General features: G+C 51.4%; 1 protein-coding gene across 3 annotated transcripts in view; it reads right to left on the minus strand.

Moving 5' to 3' along the window:
* The window catches only part of SLC7A9 (solute carrier family 7 member 9), a 40,230-nt gene extending 22,891 nt beyond the window's left edge, over positions 1-17,339 (minus strand). The window contains exons 1-9 of one of the 3 annotated variants that reach the window (XM_055368896.2): positions 16,122-17,339; positions 14,861-14,972; positions 11,047-11,194; positions 10,523-10,765; positions 8,880-9,005; positions 8,537-8,636; positions 7,024-7,068; positions 6,250-6,373; positions 4,846-4,949 (exon numbers count right to left, since the gene is read on the minus strand). In XM_055368896.2, the coding sequence (XP_055224871.1) occupies positions 4,846-4,949; positions 6,250-6,373; positions 7,024-7,068; positions 8,537-8,636; positions 8,880-9,005; positions 10,523-10,765; positions 11,047-11,194; positions 14,861-14,947 (977 nt within the window). In that variant the 5' untranslated portion in view covers positions 14,948-14,972; positions 16,122-17,339. Of the gene's footprint in view, positions 1-4,845; positions 4,950-6,249; positions 6,374-7,023; positions 7,069-8,536; positions 8,637-8,879; positions 9,006-10,522; positions 10,766-11,046; positions 11,195-14,860; positions 15,059-16,121 lie in introns of those variants that run through there. The other 2 variants (XM_055368895.2, XM_055368897.2) reach the window with 2 other exon arrangements.
* Between the last annotated feature and the right edge of the window lie 436 nt (positions 17,340-17,775).

Here is a 17,775-nt window from a genome sequence, read left to right on the forward strand (position 1 = left end):
AACTACTCAAAAAACTTTTTTTTACAGAAAATTAAGCCGGACCCAGTGGCTCACGCCTGTAATCCCAACACTTTGGGAGGCCAAGGCAGGTGGATCACTTGAGGCCAGGAGTTTAAGACCAACCTGGGCAACATGGTGAAACCCTGTCTCTACTAAAAATACAAAAATTAGCCAGGTGTGATGGTATATGCCTGTAATCCCAGCTACTTGGGAGGCTGAGGCATGAGAATCACTTGAACCTGGGAGGCAGATGTTGCAGTGAGCCAGGATCGTGTCACTGCATTCCAGCCTGGGTGACAAAGCAAGATCCTGTCTCAAAAAAAAAAAAACAAAAAACACCAACAAACAAAAAAGTTGTTAAAACAAGATTAAAGACCTAAATAGTCCACCCATAGATTGGAAGACTCAGTTTTTTTTTTTTTTTTTTTTTTTTGAGACAAGGTCTTACTCTGTCTCCCAGGCTGGAGTGCAGTGGTGCAATCTCAGCTCACTGCAGCCTCGACCTCCTGGGCTCACACGATCCTCCCACCTCAGTCTCCTGAGTAGCTAGGACCACAGGTATGTGCCACCATGCCTGGCTAAGTCTATTGTATTTTTTGTAGACATGGGGTCTCACTATGTTGCCTTGGCTGGTCTCTAACCCATGGGCTCAAGCAGTCCTCCCCCTCGGCCTCCCAAAGTGCTTTGATTACAGGTGTGAGCCACCGTACCCATGCTGGAAGACTCAGTACTTTTAAGACAGCAGAGTCTTCCCCCAGTTGATCTATGGATTCAACCCAGTCCTGATCAAAATCCCAACAGCTTTACTGTAGAAACTGGCAAGCTGATTGTAATATTCATATGCAAATGGGAAAGCTGGCAGAATGAAATTGGACGCTTATCTCACCCCTTAGACAAGAAATCTACTCAAAACGGATATAAGACTTGAAACTGTAAAATTCCTAGGAGAAAACAGGGAAGCTCTGTAACATTGGTCTGGGCAATGATTTTTTGTTGTTGTTGTTTTTGAGACGGAGTATCTCACTGTGTCGCCCAGGCTGGAGTGCACTGGTGCGATCTCGGCTCACTGCAACCTCTGCTTCCCGGGTCAAGCAATTCTCCTGCCTCAGCCTCCTGAGTAGCTGGAATTACAGGCATCTGCCACCATGCCCCACTAATTTTTGTATTTTTAGTAGAGACAGGGTTTCACCATGTTGGCCAGGTTGGTCTTGAACTCCTGACCTCATGTGATCCACCCACCTCGGCCTCCCAAAGTGCTGGGATTACAGGCGTGAGCCACTGCACTTGGCCTTGGGTATATATTTGAATGAATTGAAATCATATGCCAGATACCTGCACTCCTGTGTACCTCTGGGTATATATTTGAATGAATTGAAATCCACATGTCAGGTGTCTGCACTCCCATGTTCATTACAACGTTATTCACCACAGCCAAGACACGGACACAACCTAAGTGTCCATCACAGATGAATGAATAAAAATAATGTAATAGATACACAATGGAATACTATTCCGACTCTAAAGAGAATGGAATTCTGTCATTTTTTGACAACAGAGATGACTCTAGAGAACATTATGCTAAGTGAAATAAGCCAGACACAGAAAGACAAATATCCCATGATCTCCCTTATATATTATGGAGTCCTAATTAGGGAAAATGAGTCAGGCTGGTGGGACCAAGGGAAAGCCAAAAGAGATAAAACAGATAAGCTACAAGCCCGCCTTTCTTCATGGTCCAGGACACATAGCCCCCCTGCACAAATAACTTACAAGATTCCTGTGCCCAGTGATCGCCAGTCCCTCAGCTAATAGAAAAATGCAGCTGGGCGCGGTGGCTTACACCTGTAATTCCAGCACTTCGGGAGGCCAAGGCGGGTGGATCACGAGGTCAGGAGATCAAGACCATCCTGGCAAACACGGTGAAACACCATCTCTACTAAAAATACAAAAAAATTAGCCGGGCGTGATGGCAGGCACCTGTAGTCCCAGCTACTCAGGAGGCTGAGGCAGGAGAATGGCGTGAACCTGGGAGGTGGAGCTTGCAGTGAGCCGAGATCATGCCACTGCACTCCAGCCTGGGTGACAGAGCAAGACTCCGTCTCAAAAAAAAAAAAAAAAAATAGAAAAATGCAAGTTAGCTCACTGCAACCTTGGCATTATCAGTACTGCACGTACCCCTGTCCAGCACGCAGCACAAGCATCATCCTACAAAATCCCCAGCAAGCCTTTGTCTCTTTGCAGTCAGTTCCTCTCTCGCTGACCTGCTCATTGCACCCTTGCAATGTATTTTCCTACTTTCTCTAATAAATCTGCCTTTCCTGACCTACAGCTGTCTTGGTAAATTCTTCTTATCCCTGTACCACCAGCCCAGATAGTTGTAATCACCTGCAACATACATGAAATCTAAAAATTCAAACATAGCAATAGAGAGTAGAATGCTGGTTACCAGAGGCTGAAGGAAGAGGGGCCTGGGATGGCAAAAGGGGAAATGTTGGTCAAAGGCTACAGAGTTTCAGTATGATGGGAGGAATAAGCTCTGGTGATCTACTGCACAGCAAGGTGACTATTGTTAGTAATAGTGTATATTTCAAAATAGCTAGTGGATTTTTTTTTTTTCTGAGACGGAGTCTTGCTCTGTTGCCCAGGCTGGAGTGCAGTGGCGTGATCTCGGCTCACTATAAGCTCCGCCTCCCGGGTTCACGCCATTCTCCTGCCTCAGCCTCCCAAGTAGCTAGGACTACAGGTGCCCGCCACCACGCACAGCTGATTTTTGGTATTTTTAGTAGAGATAGGGTTTCACCATGTTAGGCAAGATGATCTCGATCTCCTGACCTCGTGATCTGCCCGCCTCGGCCTCCCAAAGTGCTGGGATTACAGGCGTGAGCCACCGCGCCCAGCCAGCTAGTGAATTTTTAATGTTCTCACCATAAAGAAGTATGTGAGGTGATACATATGCCATTCCACAATGTTTACATGTATTGAAACATCACACTGTACCACATACATATATGCAATTATTGTTGTTATTTTTTAGAGGCAGGGTCTTACTCTGTTACCCAGGCAGGAGTGCAGTGGTGTGATCATGGCTCACTGCAGCCTGGAACTTCTGGGCTTCTGGAACTACAGGCATGGGCCTCTACACCCAGCTAATTTTTAAATTTCTTTTTGTAGAGACGGAGTCTCACCATGTGGCCCAGACTAGTCTCGAACTCCTGGCCTCAAGCAATCCTCCTGCCTCAGCCCATATAAGCAATTATTATTTGTCAATTTAAAATAAGGCGGCCGGGTGCGGTGGCTCACGCCTGTAATCCCAACACTTTGGGAGGCTGAGGCAGGTGGATCACGAGGTCAGGAGTTCAAGACCAGCTTGGCCAAGATGGTGAAACTCCGTCTCTACTAAAAATACAAAAATTAGCCAGGCGTGATGGCAGGTGCCTGTAATCCCAGCTACTCCAGAGGCTGAGGCAGAAAATTGCTTGAACTAGGGAGGCGGAGACTGCAGTGAGGCGAGATCACGCCACTGCACTCCAGCCTGGGTGACAGAGCAAGACTCCATCTCAAAAATAATATAAGGCTGGGCACGATAGCTCATGCCTGTAATTCCAGGGCTTTGGGAAGTGGAGGCAGGAGGATCACTTGAGCCAGGAGTTCGAAATGGGCCTGGGCAACATAGTGAAACCCCATCTCGACTAAAAATACAAAAGTTAGCTGGGTGTGATGGCACGTGCCTGTGGTCCCAGCTATTCCAGAGGCTGAGGAGGGAGGATTGCTTGAGCCCAGGAGGTAGAGGCTACAGTGAGCCAAGATCGTGCCAGTGCGCTCCAGCCTGGGCGACAGAGTGAGACCTTGCCTCAAAATTAATTAGTTAATTAAAATTTAAATTTAAAAATTTATAAAGAAATACAAAGGATCTAGCCAAAACGCTTTTGACAAAGAACGAAGTTGGAGGCCTAGCACTACATGTATTTCGGTTTGGCTTTAGAAGAATGATTTTATGGTATTTCATTTTTTAACATACACAGACTTTGTCAATTTCACTCTGAAATATATCCATTCAGAACACTGGACAACTAAGCCAAGACACGTGTTCGAGGATGTTCACTGCGGCAACGTTCATGGAAACCACCCACACCCAGGTGTGAGTGAAGGATTTGTTAAGTTATGCTGCATCTGAAAGTGTGATACAACACAGCTGGTGGCAGTCTCTAGACCAGTTGGGTCTAAAGGATTGGCAAACCACAGCTGTTTGTGCAAATAAAGTTTTATTGGAACATGACCATGGCTGTTCACTCTTGGGTACCAAGGCAGAGTTGAGAATCTGTGACAGAGGTTTATGCAGGCTGCGAGCCTGGAATATTTACCATCTGGCCCTTTAAGGGAAAGTTAGCCAATTCTGGGTTATTTATTAATTTGCTAATTAGCAAATTAGTTTGTATATATTAACATGGGGAAGATGTTCAGGAAATATCACTACGTGAAAAATATCCCTAGGTGAAAAGGTAAAAAGTGCCACGTGGAAAACAAGTGCCTCATTCACGTGGTGTCGCTTCCCTTCGCCTCAGCATGGGCAGCTTCCCCCCAGGGAACTAGGGCCCCCTGGAGTGGAAAGGCTGAGATTCCAGGCAGCCTTGATCAATTCCCATGTGCAGGCCCATCCATGCCTTCCTGGCCAGTCTGTGGTGTGGGTTCAAGCTACATCCCTTCTGTGGATTTGGGTCTCCTACTTGTACTGGCGTGGGTTTCGCCTGGCAGAACCCTGAGGATTTTAGCTGTGTGTCTTCCTTGGAGGTGATATTGCTTTCGCCGCCCCTGTCCACCCTGGGAGTGACGGTAGGGGTCCCCTACCTGCCCGCTGTGAAGCAGGTCCCGTTAGCAGCACCGATGGTTGAAAATGCCACAAAAAGTGGAACGATCCAAGAAGCAGGATAGAGAACACGGTCACCAAATGTCTGGTGAGAGACGCGAGATGAGTCCTGAGGGTCTTTCTCGGCCTCCAAGAGCGGCCGGCCCCCAAAAGCTATTCTGGCCTCCCAGGGGACCCAGGGACCCCCCTCGCCTTGGGGCACAGCCTCTGACTCCTCCACTGCAGAGGAGAGAGGAGAACGCCACTCGCCTATCTCCAGATATTGTGATAGCAATAGAAGTCTCTTATCTACTACTCCCTGGCATAAATCTTTATTTATTTATTTATTTATTTATTTATTTATTTATTTATTTATTTATTTCTGAGATGGAGTTTTGCTCTTATTGCCCAGGCTGGAGTGCAATGTTGCTATCTCGGCTCACTGCAACCTCTGCCTCCCAGGGTCAAGCGATGCTCGTGCCTCAGCCTCCCAAGTAGCTGGGATTACAGGTGCATGCCACCACATTCAGCTAATTTTTGTATTTTTAGTAGAGACGGGATTTCACCACGTTGGCCAGGCTGGTCTCAATCTCCTGACCTTGCCATCCACCCATCTCGGCCTCCCAAAGTGCTGGGATTACAGGCATGAGCCACCATGCCTGGCCAAATCTTTATTTTTTAATTTGATTTTTTTTGGAGACAGGATCTTGCTCTGTCGCCCAGGCTGGAGTGCAGTGGTGTGATCACGTCTCACTGTAGCCTCAATCTCCTGGGCTCAAGTGATCCTTGCCTCAGTCTTCTAAGTAGCTGAGACCACAGGCACTCGCCACCACACCCAGCTGCGTAATTCTTGGTCATTTCAATATCCTGACACCTTCACCTCTCACTTCCCTGAACCCCCACTCCAACCGGAATGGCTGAATTCTCCCTCCCACCTTAGCAGCCCCCAGTCTTGTGGTCAGTGACCTCAACACTTATCCAAACTGCGTCTCCTCCACCTTCCAAATCCCCAACACGTGGTTGTCTGTTTGCAACTGCAGGAGGCCCCCAGCCACCTCTTCACTGACCCCAATGCCTCTCACCTCTCACCTTCTATGATTCATTATTATTTAGGGTGGTGCAAAAGTAATTGCCAGTTTTGCCAAAAATATATATATTTTTTAATATATAATGACCTCCCCCGACTCCCTGGCACTTTCTGCCTCTGTTTCATGCTTTCCTGTCGAACCCTCACCCTGGCTAGCCCGGCCCTGCCTCCAGCTCCATGCCGTGCGTGCCCAGTCCGTGTCCCCGTCCGTGAATATTGCCCTCCTTCCCTGGGAGGGAGCTCACCTCCAGTGCTGACACCTGCCTTACCCCTTCCCACAAGCCACAGCCCCCGCCAGCAGCGATGCCCGGGCACTCACCACAGCCACGGCCTGGGACTGCAGGAGTTCGGTGGCAGTCATCACGGTGAAGTAGGACACGTTCATGAGGATGTAGCACGCTGTCACCAGGGGGATCCCGATGATAATGGCCAAAGGCAGGTTTCTGGGAGGGGCAATGACACGGAGACCCAGGTTCAGACCACAGCCTCCCGCGGGAGATGGACACCCTCCCTGAGGCCCTCCCAGGGAGAAGATTTGCAGGTAGCAGAGCCCCAGCAGGAACGTAAGACATTTTCAGATGAGAATGCTGCCTCTCTCAGACTCCAGAGCAGTTCACATGGAACTGTTTATAAAGCAAAATAAGCCAGAGATAAAGGAAGACCAAGCTCTTCCCTCCCTTAAGAGCCACTGCTCTGTCCCAAACCAAACCAAACTCTAAGCGTGCATAGTGAGCTCATAAGAAACCATTTGCTGGCCGGGTGCAATGGCTCACACCTGTAATCCCAGCACTTTGGGAGGCCGAGATGGGTGAATCTCTTGAGGTCGGGAGTTCAAGACCAGCCTGGCCAACATGGCAAAATCCCATCTCTACTAAAAAAATACAAAAATGAGTGAGCTGAGATTGCACCACTGCACTACTCCAGCCTAGGCAACAGAGCAAGACTCTGTCTCAAAAAAAAAAAAAAAGAAAAAGAAATAATTCACTGTCGGGAAGGGCATCATGGAATACCCAGGGAAACAGCTCCAGCCTTCACCAGGAGAAGAGAAATCAGGCTGCCCGGCTACTGTCCTCTGCACTGATTCAGCTGTTACCTGTAAGGGTTTCTAAGTTCTTCTGTGATGTAATTGAGTTGATTCCTGGAAAAAGGAAAGTAACAAGCGTCACACACCTTGACTTTCTTTTTCGATAATGAAACCCACAATAATAAATGTTGGCCTCATTTAAGATTCTCTACCAGAGAAAAAATTCTCCTGCAGGAATTCCAGGTGAATTTCTTTCCAGGTGAATGGCCCTGCTAGTGGTGGGGCCTGGGGCCCTACCCAGACCTACACATCTGTCAGCTGGTTGAACCTTTGCCCTCCTCGGGAATCACACGGATTTTCAAGAATAATCAGGAGTAGTGAGTCCCCAGGTGCTTTGAAAAAATGGAATATTCTTTGTCTGAAAAGGGAATTAAATCTATAAATGCTTTGCAGAAGAGAAGGACCATCGTTGCAGACGGCCATGCTTCTTCCTTAAAGGACAAAAATGGGCCAGGCATAGTGGCGCACGTCTGTAATCCCAGCACTTTGAGAAGCCAAGGTGGGCAGATCACTTGAAGTCAGGAGTTCAAGACTAGCCTGGCCAACATGGTAAAACCTCGTCTCTACTAAAAATACAAAAATTAGCCCTGCATGGTGGCAGGTGCCTGTAATCCCAGCTAGTCGGGAGGCTGAGGCAGAATTGCTTGAACCTGGGGGATTCAAGCAGTTGCAGTGAGCCGAGATCTCACCACAGCACTCCATCCAGCCTGGGTAATAGAGTGAGACTCCGTCTCAAAAAAAGAAAAAAAAAAAAAAAGACAAAAACAGAGTCTCATCCACTAAACTCGATAAATATATAAACTTTATATGGTATTATTTATTTTTGTAGGGCAGTCCCCCAAACCATAATAGATTCAGAGAGGCTCCCAAACCTAATGATTTTCAAGGTTAAATAGAAGTGCTATTGAGTATTCTTTGTTTAATCAAGAGCTTGGGGCTGGGCGCAGTGGCTCACGCCTGTAAACCCAGCACTTTGGGAGGCCGAGGAGAGAGAATTGCTTGAGTGCAGGAGTTTGAGAGCAGCTTGGGCAACACTGAGAGACTGTCTCTACAAAGCATAAAAATAAAAAATTATCAGGGCATGGCAGCTCCTATCTGTAGTCCCAGCTACTCAGGAGGCTGAGGCGGGAAGCTGACTTGAGCCCAGGAGCTCGAGGCTGCAGTGAGCTATGATCACGCCATTGCACTCCAGCCTGGGTGACCAAGTGAGATCCTGTCTTAAAAAAAAAACAAAACAAAACAGAAAACCTGAGCTTGGGCCCTGGCTGCCTCTGATTTGGCTGAGTCTGTGTTGGCCCAGTGAGGGTTCTACACAGAGCACTCTGGCTGACTGAGCAGGTGTCTCAGGGAATAAAGGGGAGAGGTTGTCGCATGCTTCACAAAAAGGAAATGTGAGGGTGAATGTCAGAGTCACACCAAACCCCAGAAAGGGGAACTCATTGTTTTCCATGACAGGTGGAGTTAAAGTCACCTGGAGAACCCCACCCACCCCCCAGACTCGGGACATCTCAGGACACCTCACCATCCATCATAGGCCCAGAGTCCATTGTAAAACGCCAGGCTGATGGCTCCCACAGACAGCTGGGCGCCCTCGAAAGAATTATCAAAATTCTTTGTGTTTCCTGTAATGAAGCCAGACAGTGAACGGCGGGTGTCAACCGGGCAGATCTTGAGTGCATCTCCACGGGAAAGATGGGCATGATTGTGACCCCAGCTTCATAAACACGCCCTGAAACTAAAGATCCCTCCCACCGAGTTCCTGCCATGCTTCCTTGGAGATGGGCTCATGGGGCAAGGCTGCTCCTGCTCCCAGTGGAAGGGCGTTTGGTGTGTGCCCGTGCAGGGCCCACCCTCCCGTGGGTCACCTTGGGCCAGGAGCACGAGCCCGCTGATGATGATGATGGCCACGATCACCAGCTTGGCCGCGGTGAAGATGTTCTGGACGTAGCTTCCCAGCCGCACGCTCAGTGAGTTCACTGTCGAGATGAACACTGGAAGGGTGGGGACAGTTTCTGCATTTATGGTTTTCAGCAAAGCCCGGGAGAGAGTCTCCTTTCTTTTATATATTTTTTTATTTTTATTTTTATTTTTTTTGAGATGGAGTCTCACTCTGTCACCCAGGCTGGAGAGCAGTGGCATGATCTCAGCTCACAATCTCAGCAATCTTTGCCTCCCCGGTTCAAGCAATTCTCCTGCCTCAGCCTCCTGAGTAGCTAGGACGACAGGTGCACGCCACTATGCCCGGCTAATTTTTGTATTTTTAGTAGAGAGCTTGTCTGGAGGTTCTAGCGGGGGAGCGCAGCTACTCATATACCCTTGACCGAAGACCAGCCCTCCTCTATCGGGGATGGTCATCCTCTTCCACCGAGTGCGCAGCTTCGGGAGGGACGCACGTGGAGCAGTGAGGGAGGAAGAGCACACTGGCCTAGCCAGCCAGATCACCTGAATCAACCCTGGCGATCAGTGGGGTGACAGATGTCCCTGCCAGATCGCCCTCATATCCAATCTTTGTAATTTTATTTTTATCTATTTATTTATTTGAGATGGAGTCTCACTCTGTCGTCCAGGCTGGAGTGCAATGGCACAGTCTCAGCTAAATGCAACCTCCACCTCCCGGGTTCAAGGAATTCTCCTGCCTCAGTCTCCCCAGTAGCTGGGATTACAGGCACGCACTACCCCACCACTCCCCTCCCCCGCCCTGCTAATTTTTGTATTTTAGTAGAAACAGGGTTTTGCCATGTTGGCCAGGCTGGTCTCGAACTCATGACCTCATGTAATCCATCCGCCTTGGTCTCCCAAAGTGCTAGGATTACAGGCGTGGGCCACTGCACCTAGCCTCTTTTATTTTTTGAGATAGGGTCCAAGGCTCAAGTGATCCCCCCTCCTCAGCCTCCCACGTAGCTGGGACGCCAGGTGCATGCCACCACACCCAGCTAATGTTTTTATTTTTTGTAGAGGCAGGGTCTCACTGTGTTGACCAGGCTGATCTCAAACTCTTGGCCTCAAGCGATTCTCCCACCTCAGCTTCCCAAAGTGGTGAGATTCCAAGCATGAGCCACTGCCTGCGGCCCACCCCTACTCTCCCACCAGCCACCATATTATCTGCCAAATTCCAAGAGGGCAGATCCGAACATGGGAGTTTAAGGACCTTTTAAAAGAACCTGGAGATGACCTTAGCCGGGCTGCCTCAGATGGCGAAAAATTATCAGGGCATGGTAAGAAGCCTCCCGAGTAGCTGGGATTACAGCAACCTGCCACCACGCCGGGAGAAGAAGCTGGGCCCTGAGCCAAGGCTCTGCCCTGCAGGACAGCCAGCGGCACCCCTCCCTGCAGCCCCCACGGGCCTGGGGGTCCCCAGTGTGCAGCACCCACAGGTACTGCAAAGGCTGATGCCAGGCCCTGCCTGGGCTCTCACCAGAGACTCACTGGGGAGGAGCTGAGGGCGGAGTCCCCAGACACCCTCTGTGCCAGGTCTTTTCTGACCCCTGCCCTGGGCTCGGGTACTCACAGATGGCGGCGGCGGCCAGGCATTTCACAACGATTTGAGGAGGCTTGCAGCCCGCATAGAAGGGCGCGCACACATACTCGGAGAAGCTGAGGCAGATGATGGCGAAGGATGAGGGCTTGATGACGATCAGGCTGGCCCAGGAGAAGAGGTAGGCGGGGATGGGCCCGTAGGCCTCCATCAGGTAGGGATACTCGCCCCCTGACTTGGTGATCATTGTGCCAAGCTCCGCAAAGCACAGGGCACCTGGAACACAGAGAGGAAGGGCCCACAGGCCCCTTGTGAGGCACTGCCCCGGACCCAGGGAGCCTTCCTCCCCCCGGAGGCTGCGCTCGTATGGAGGGGCCCACCGTGGTCCGCCCTCGCTGGACGGCCCTGAGCTCCGGCGTTGGACACTCAGTCCAGCCTGATTTACACCTGTTTGCCACACATGTGCCAAGAGGGATACTGGCAGGGTGAGGGCTGGCACAGGTAGCAGCTGCCTGGCATGCCCCTGCATGCTGCACCAGGCTCCCAAGTCTCTTTACCCAGCGTCGCGAGGACCCCGCAAGCCGCCCATATGATGAGGCAGGGCCCCACAGCTTCCGTGTTGCTGAGCACAGACTTGGGGGAAATGAAGATCCCAGAGCCAATGATGGTGCCCACGATGATGGAGATGCCACTGATGAGGCCCAGCTGGGTGTGGAGGAAGGAAGAGGGCGTTAGTGCCACGCCCGGACCCAGCCCAGAAGGCCAGGTGCCACCCTCCCTCGGTATGGCCAGGGCAGCCCCAGCCAAAGCCCATGTCCCAGGCGCTTCCACCCTGAGCGGCTGCCCTGGCAACACCGGGGCACCGCTCCCGGAGCTTTATGTTAACATGATTAATTATCGTGACAGCCCCGCGAGCTGGCCACACTGTGTCACCCCCGTGGACAGAGGAGGACGCTAAGGCACAGAAAGGTTAGGAGGCTGTCCGGGGTTTACAGCTAGAGAGGGGGAGACCTGGCTCAGGTTCCACGTGCCTAACCGTGATCCTGTGCCCTCAATGAAAATGCTGACTTGGCAACAGCCCGCCAATGAGAAAGGCCCTCGGGATACGCCTCTGAGCCTAGACTCCTGGCCAGAGGCTCCATGCAGGGTGAGCAACGGAGGCCTCCCAGAAACAGAAACATTCGGGCACTCTGAACTTTCTGTGGTGCCATTTTCTTTTATCTTATTTTTATTTACTTATTTATTTAGAGTCAGATCTCTCTCTGTCGCCCAGGCTGGAGCACAGAGGTGAGATCATGGCTCACTGCAGCCTCGAACTCCTGGGCTCAAACAATCCTCCCAACTCAGCCTCCCAAAGTGCTGGGATTGCAGGCGTAAGCCGCCGTGCCTGGCCCAGTGCCATTTGCTAGGATGGGAGCTTTCTGAGAACAGAACCCAGCTCAGAGAGACACCAGATGGTTCCATGCCTGTGAAGTTCAAGAACAGGTGAAACTAATCCACAGCCACAGGAATTCAGGGCTGGGGCCCTGCCTAGAAAGGGGCACGAGGGAGCTTTCTGGGGTGGTACATCTGTCAAAACTCACCAAACTCAGCACTAAAGATCGGTACATTTCGACCAGGTGCAGTGGTTTATGCCTGTAATCCCAGCACTTTGGGAGGCCGAGGCAGGCGGATCACCTGAGGGTGGGAGTTGGAGACCAGCCTGGCCAGCATGGAGAAACCCCGTCTCTACTAAAAAATACAAAAATCAGCCAGGCATTTTGGTGCACACCTGTTCCTAGCTACTTAGGAGGCTGAGGCAGAAGAATCTCTTGAACCCATGAGGCGGAGGTTGCAGTGAGCCACTACACTCACTCCAGCCTGGGTGACAGTGAGACTCTGTCTCAAAAAAAAAAACAAAAAAACCCTGCACATTACACTGTATGTAAATTACACACCAATCAAGGAGGAAAAAAAAGTCCAACTCAAGCCCTACTCATAACACTTCTGTCCTCAGAAGCAGCCCCGGCCAGATCTCCAGAGCCTGAAGTTTCCAGCACCCATGTTCACCTGTCTGGGAAGAAGCTGGGCTTGGAGTCAGATCGCAGGGGATGAGGGGCTCCCAGCTGCAGGCTGCCACCCTGAGGACTCTGCACACACCAGTGGGATCCCTGGGGAGCAGCGTCCGCTTTCAGGGCCAGGGCGCACTTCCAGGACAGGGTGGGGACGGGCTCAGCTCTCCTCCTCATCTCAGCCCTGCCCGGGACTGGCAGTTTGGCTCCAGAATCCTCCCTCCTGCTGAGGGACTGCCTGAGTTCTGATGTGGGTGAGGTCTGCATTCACCCTGAAGCTGCTTGACTGAGGGGTAAACCCAGCTCAGATTTTTGCTTTTTTAGAGTCAGGGTCTCGCTCTGTCACCCAGGCTTGGAGTGCAACGGCGCGATCATGACTCACTGCAGCCTCGATCTCCTGGGCTCAAGCAATCCTCCCACCTCAGCCTCCCAAAGTGCTAAGGTTACAGGCGTGTGCCGCCACACCTGTCCCCAGCTCAGAAGACACATCTTGGGGATTTCTCAGCTGCGCTCTGTGGCCACTGGGCCCACCAGGGTTCCAAGAGGCCCTTCCTGAGATCTGGCCTGAGACTGGCAGAGAGGGAGAGTGCTGCAGCCCATCGTCTACCTCCTGGGGGGTCCCAGGCCAAGCCATTCAGGCCATTGCCAGCCCCCTGGTCAAGCCCTAAAGCCTTGGTGCTGTCCCTCCTCCATTCCCTCTGCTGCCAGGCATGGGAGCTCTCGGAGGCCCTGCCCACACCTCTGCCCTGGAAGCAGAAGCCATCCTGAGCTCACCTGGGGCTGCCTTTCCTCATCCTACGAGCCTGAAGCCCTCCCTGCCCCTCCATGCTCAGCACCTGCTGCTCCCAACTGCCTGGGACTGGCGCGGTGTGCTGTGTTGGGCTCCTTTCTGCCTTCCCCCCAGCCCCAAGCTCCCTTTCCCTGCAGGCCCAGGGCCAGCCCCAGCTGCTCACTGCAGCCCAACTCAGAGCAGCTGTCCCTGGTAGATGCCTCTAAGACAGAACGGGCTATGCTGGGGGCAGTACTTCCCATCAGTACAGCCATTCAGATATAAGAAGGACAGGCATTTAGAGGGGACTCAACCATCAGAACGCCCTCTCTGGCTGGGCACAGCGACTCACGCCTATAATCCCAGCACTTTGGGAGCCTGAGGTGGGAGGATCGCTTGAGCCCGGGAGTTCCAGACCAGCCTGGGCAACACAGCAAGACACTGATTCTACAGAAAGAATTTTTTTGAAAAGTTAAAAATTTGGCAGAGCATGGTGGTGTGCCCCTGTAGTCCCAGCTACTCAGGAGGCTGAGGCAGGAGGATTGCTTGAGTCCAGGTCGACGCTGCAGTGAGCTATGATTGCACCACTGCACTCCAGCCTGGGTGACGGAGTAAGACCCTGTCTCTAAAAAAATTTTTTTTAAAATTTTTAAAAAGAACGCCCTTTCTGACCACTCCTGGAAAGGCCATTAGTTTGAACAAAAATACTGGCCCGTCTAGACACTTGCTCAACACACAAAAGCACCTATGTATGAACTTAAAATAATATGCGGGCCGGGCAAGTTGGCTCATGCCTGTAATCCCAACACTTTGGGAGGCCAAGGTGGGTGGATCACTTGAGGCCAGGAATTGGAGACCAGCCTGGCCAATATGGTGAAACCTCATCTCTACTAAAAATACAAAAATTAGCCAGGCGTAGTGGCACATGCCTGTAGTCCCAGCTACTCAGGAGCTGCTTGAACCCAGGAAGCAGAGGTTGCAGTGAGCTGAGATCACACCACTGCACTCCAGCCTGGGTGACAGAGCAAGACTCTGTCTCAAAAAAAAAAAAAAAAAGAATATGCAGCCGGGTGCAGTGGCACACGCCTGTGATCCCAGCACTTTGGGAGGATCACCTGAGGCCAAGAGTTCGAGACCAGCCTGGCCAACATGGTGAAACCCTGTCTCTACTAAAAATACAAAAATTAGCCGGGTGTGGTGGCGGGTGCCTGTAATCCCAGCTACTCAGGAGGCTGAGTCAGAAGAATCCCTTGAACCGGGGAGGTGGAGGTTGCAGTGAGCCGAGATGGCACCACTGCACTCTAGCCTGGGTGACAGAGCAACACTCCAACTCAAAAAAAAAAAAAAAAAAAAAGAAGATGCAGAGTTCCCTGGCGAGAGGGAAAGAGAACTAAGTCCAGAGATTATCCCTTTAAAGATGTACTTCACAAATCAAAGAGTACATCTTCTGCCGTGTCACTAGGGATCGGCCCGGATTTCACTGCCTGCGCCCCTCGTTCAGACACCCTTGCCTAACCTGCAAAGGGCCTGCCCCACCAGAGACCGCCTTACCTCCTTTTGGAGACTGGTGGTCTTAGGCTCTTGGCTCTGGATCGACTTCTCATCCTCTCTCCGCTTTCTCAGGCCAGTATCCCCCATGTTTCCTCCTGCTGGTTCCAGGAGACTGCAAGGAGGGCGCACAGCTAAATCTTGGTTCAGCAGCAGCAGACAAGACGCAAGTGCAAGCTCGGCCTGGACTAGGGGAGCTGGCTGCAAAAGCACAGTGTTGGTTATTGCTGCAGGTGGGGGCCGCTGCCAGTCCCTCAGGGCTCATGTGCTGGGCCCCAGAGTCAAAGTCAGTCATTAACATTGTCCAGGCAGGGGAACACAGCTCCCCGCTGCTCTCCAAAGCTCAGCTGCTTGCTTAGCTCTCTCCCAGACAGGCCCCGGGAGCCTCCTGGCCCACGTGCCTGTGCCTTGAAAGTCATTCTACCTCTATGGTCAACTTCATTTTTTTTCAAAAGTAAAAAGAAATATTTAACAACATCCCGGGCTGGGCACAGTGGCTCAGGCCTGTAATCCCAGCACTTTGGGAGGCCGAGGTGGGCGGATCACTTGAGCCCAGGAGTTTGAGACCAGCCTGGCTAACATGGCGAACCCCGTCTCTACTAAAAATGCAAAAAAAAAAAAAAAAAAAAAAAAAAAAATTAGCTGGGTGTGGTGGTGGGTGCCTGTAATCCCAGCTACTCGGGAGGCTGAGGCAAGAGAAGCACTTGAACCCTGGAGGCAGAGGCTGCAGTGAGCCAAGATCATGCCACTGCACTCCAGCCTGGGCCACAGAGCGAGATTCTGTTTCAAAAAATATATATATATAAAATAAAAAAATGAAAATATTGTGGAATGTATTTATCAGAATCAAGTCCAGGTAAGGAGAGTCTGTCTTATAATTCCTTCCCAAGATTAAAGGCACTCCCATACATCACAGATCCACAATACAGGTACTTTTTCTTTGTACTTTTTAAATTTTTACAATATTTTTTATAAAGACGGGAGTGTCGCTATTTGCCCCGGCTGGCCTCCAACTCCTGGGCTCAAGCAGTCCTTCCACCTCGGCCTCCCAAAGGGCTGGGATTTCAGGGATGAGCCACCACACCTGGCCAGGTACTTTTTCATTGAGTGATGAAAGGAAAGAAAACATTGCCGAGGAAACCCGGTTCCAGACTGAACTAGGAGATAACCATGCACTCCTGTACCCTCTCTCTAAATAAATTATCTGTCCAGGCCCCGGCCAGGAGAGCCATGAGCCTTTCTATCACCCACTGACCTTACTTACCTTCCTCCGTGACCCTGCAGAGCCGGAGGAGCTGCGGCCCAGCTGACCGCCTGTGCCTGCACGGTCCAACCCTAGAAATGGCCATGTCTTGTGCCCAGGAGCAAAGGAAGTCCAGAAGGTACAGAGGTCAATAAGGGTAATTATTAAACAACTTTTTTTTTTTTTTTGCAATGAAGCTTAGATACGCCACACAAAAAAGGGGAGGGTCAGGCACACCAATTTCTCTCCAAAACCGTTTTTGTTTTGTTCATTTGTGTCTAGGTCAGATTATTTTTTTAAAACCAGATGGTCCCAAATCGTCTACACTTTTTTACCTAAAGATAAATTATGCCTTCTTTTATCTTTGGGAATCAGAGGAGATAAACTTTGGAACCAATTCGCTAATTGCCTTAATAGGCTATATTTAAAACCCAAGTCAGGCAGCTCAAACAGGAACCGCTGTGTGTGCGTAACTCAGCTGTTGGTCAGTTTCCTCCCCGCCCAGGAATTTCCCCCAAGCCACGGGCCTGCCTCTGGCTGAGCAGGTGAGAGCGGCTGAGCCCGTCCCACTCCTCTTTACCAGTGATGGGGCTTCACCACTTGGAATCACAAGCAGGCCTGAGGCAATGCAGGGCCCCGTGTCCTCCCTGCAGCTGTGGCCAAATGCCCGTCAGGTTTGGCTGTGGTGCTGTTCACGTAGCCACGTCCTGGCTCATCACAAGGGACACAAAACCTTCCCCTTTGGGGAAACGGAGGGGGACAGGCAACACAAGGCCAGGAAACATCCAGTCCGCATCCAGGGCTGCCAGGGTCTGGATCTCTCTGGGAGGGAGCAGAGGTTCTCCCGCACTGCGATTGGACCTAGGCTCAGGCAGCAGCCGCAGGGGTCAGCACGAAGCCCTTTCAGATAGGGAAGGAAGCACCTTATGAGACCTTATGAGACAGCCTGGCACAGCATAAGCACTGCATCTGAAGCATCGTAGCTGTTACCTTCAGCCAAAACTCTGGTAGCTTTGCCTTGGGCCAAACTTAACTGCATCCCAGATATCAGATGGAAGCAAAGGTCAGGGATGGAAGGAGCTGGGCCCGTCTCTGGGGGTCAGTTTGGGAGCAGTTTGGGGCAAGCAGACCTGAGAGAGGCACAGATTTCTCTGAAAGCAGTCTGCAGAGCACAGGGACCCTTGGTGTCCCAGAGGCACGGTCCTGATTTAGAAGTTCGTCACCTCCCATCTTGGGAGGGCCCAGCCTGTTTACCTGCCTGCCATGCCCAGAGCCCTGAGCAGAGAGGCTAGTGGCAGGTCCTGGCACCCTAGACAGAACCTGCCTACCGGCTTGCTGGGGTCACTCCTAATGTTGCAGCACTCATCATAGTACCTGGCACATCCATGTTTGCAAAACACCACAGAATACCCCCTGGGTCAAAAGTGCTCCTGGCAGGCTGACAGGAGACCACGTGAGGATGGCAGGGTGTGGCAGTGGTCCCCCGCTGGGGCCAGACAGCCCTGCAACCTCACCCACTACCCACATGGGCTCAGGCAGCACTGCCAGGATCAGGGTCTGAATCTGCGAAGTGGGGCTAGCAACAGGCGCCTCCTCACGGAACACACTGAACTTGCATGTTCCATGAATGTCCAGGACCAGCCCTCTGGTCTTCCCGGGCCTCTTCCCAGTGCCA

The sequence above is a fragment of the Gorilla gorilla genome, chromosome 20, assembly GCF_029281585.2.
Source record: "Gorilla gorilla gorilla isolate KB3781 chromosome 20, NHGRI_mGorGor1-v2.1_pri, whole genome shotgun sequence".
NCBI lineage: Eukaryota > Metazoa > Chordata > Mammalia > Primates > Hominidae > Gorilla > Gorilla gorilla.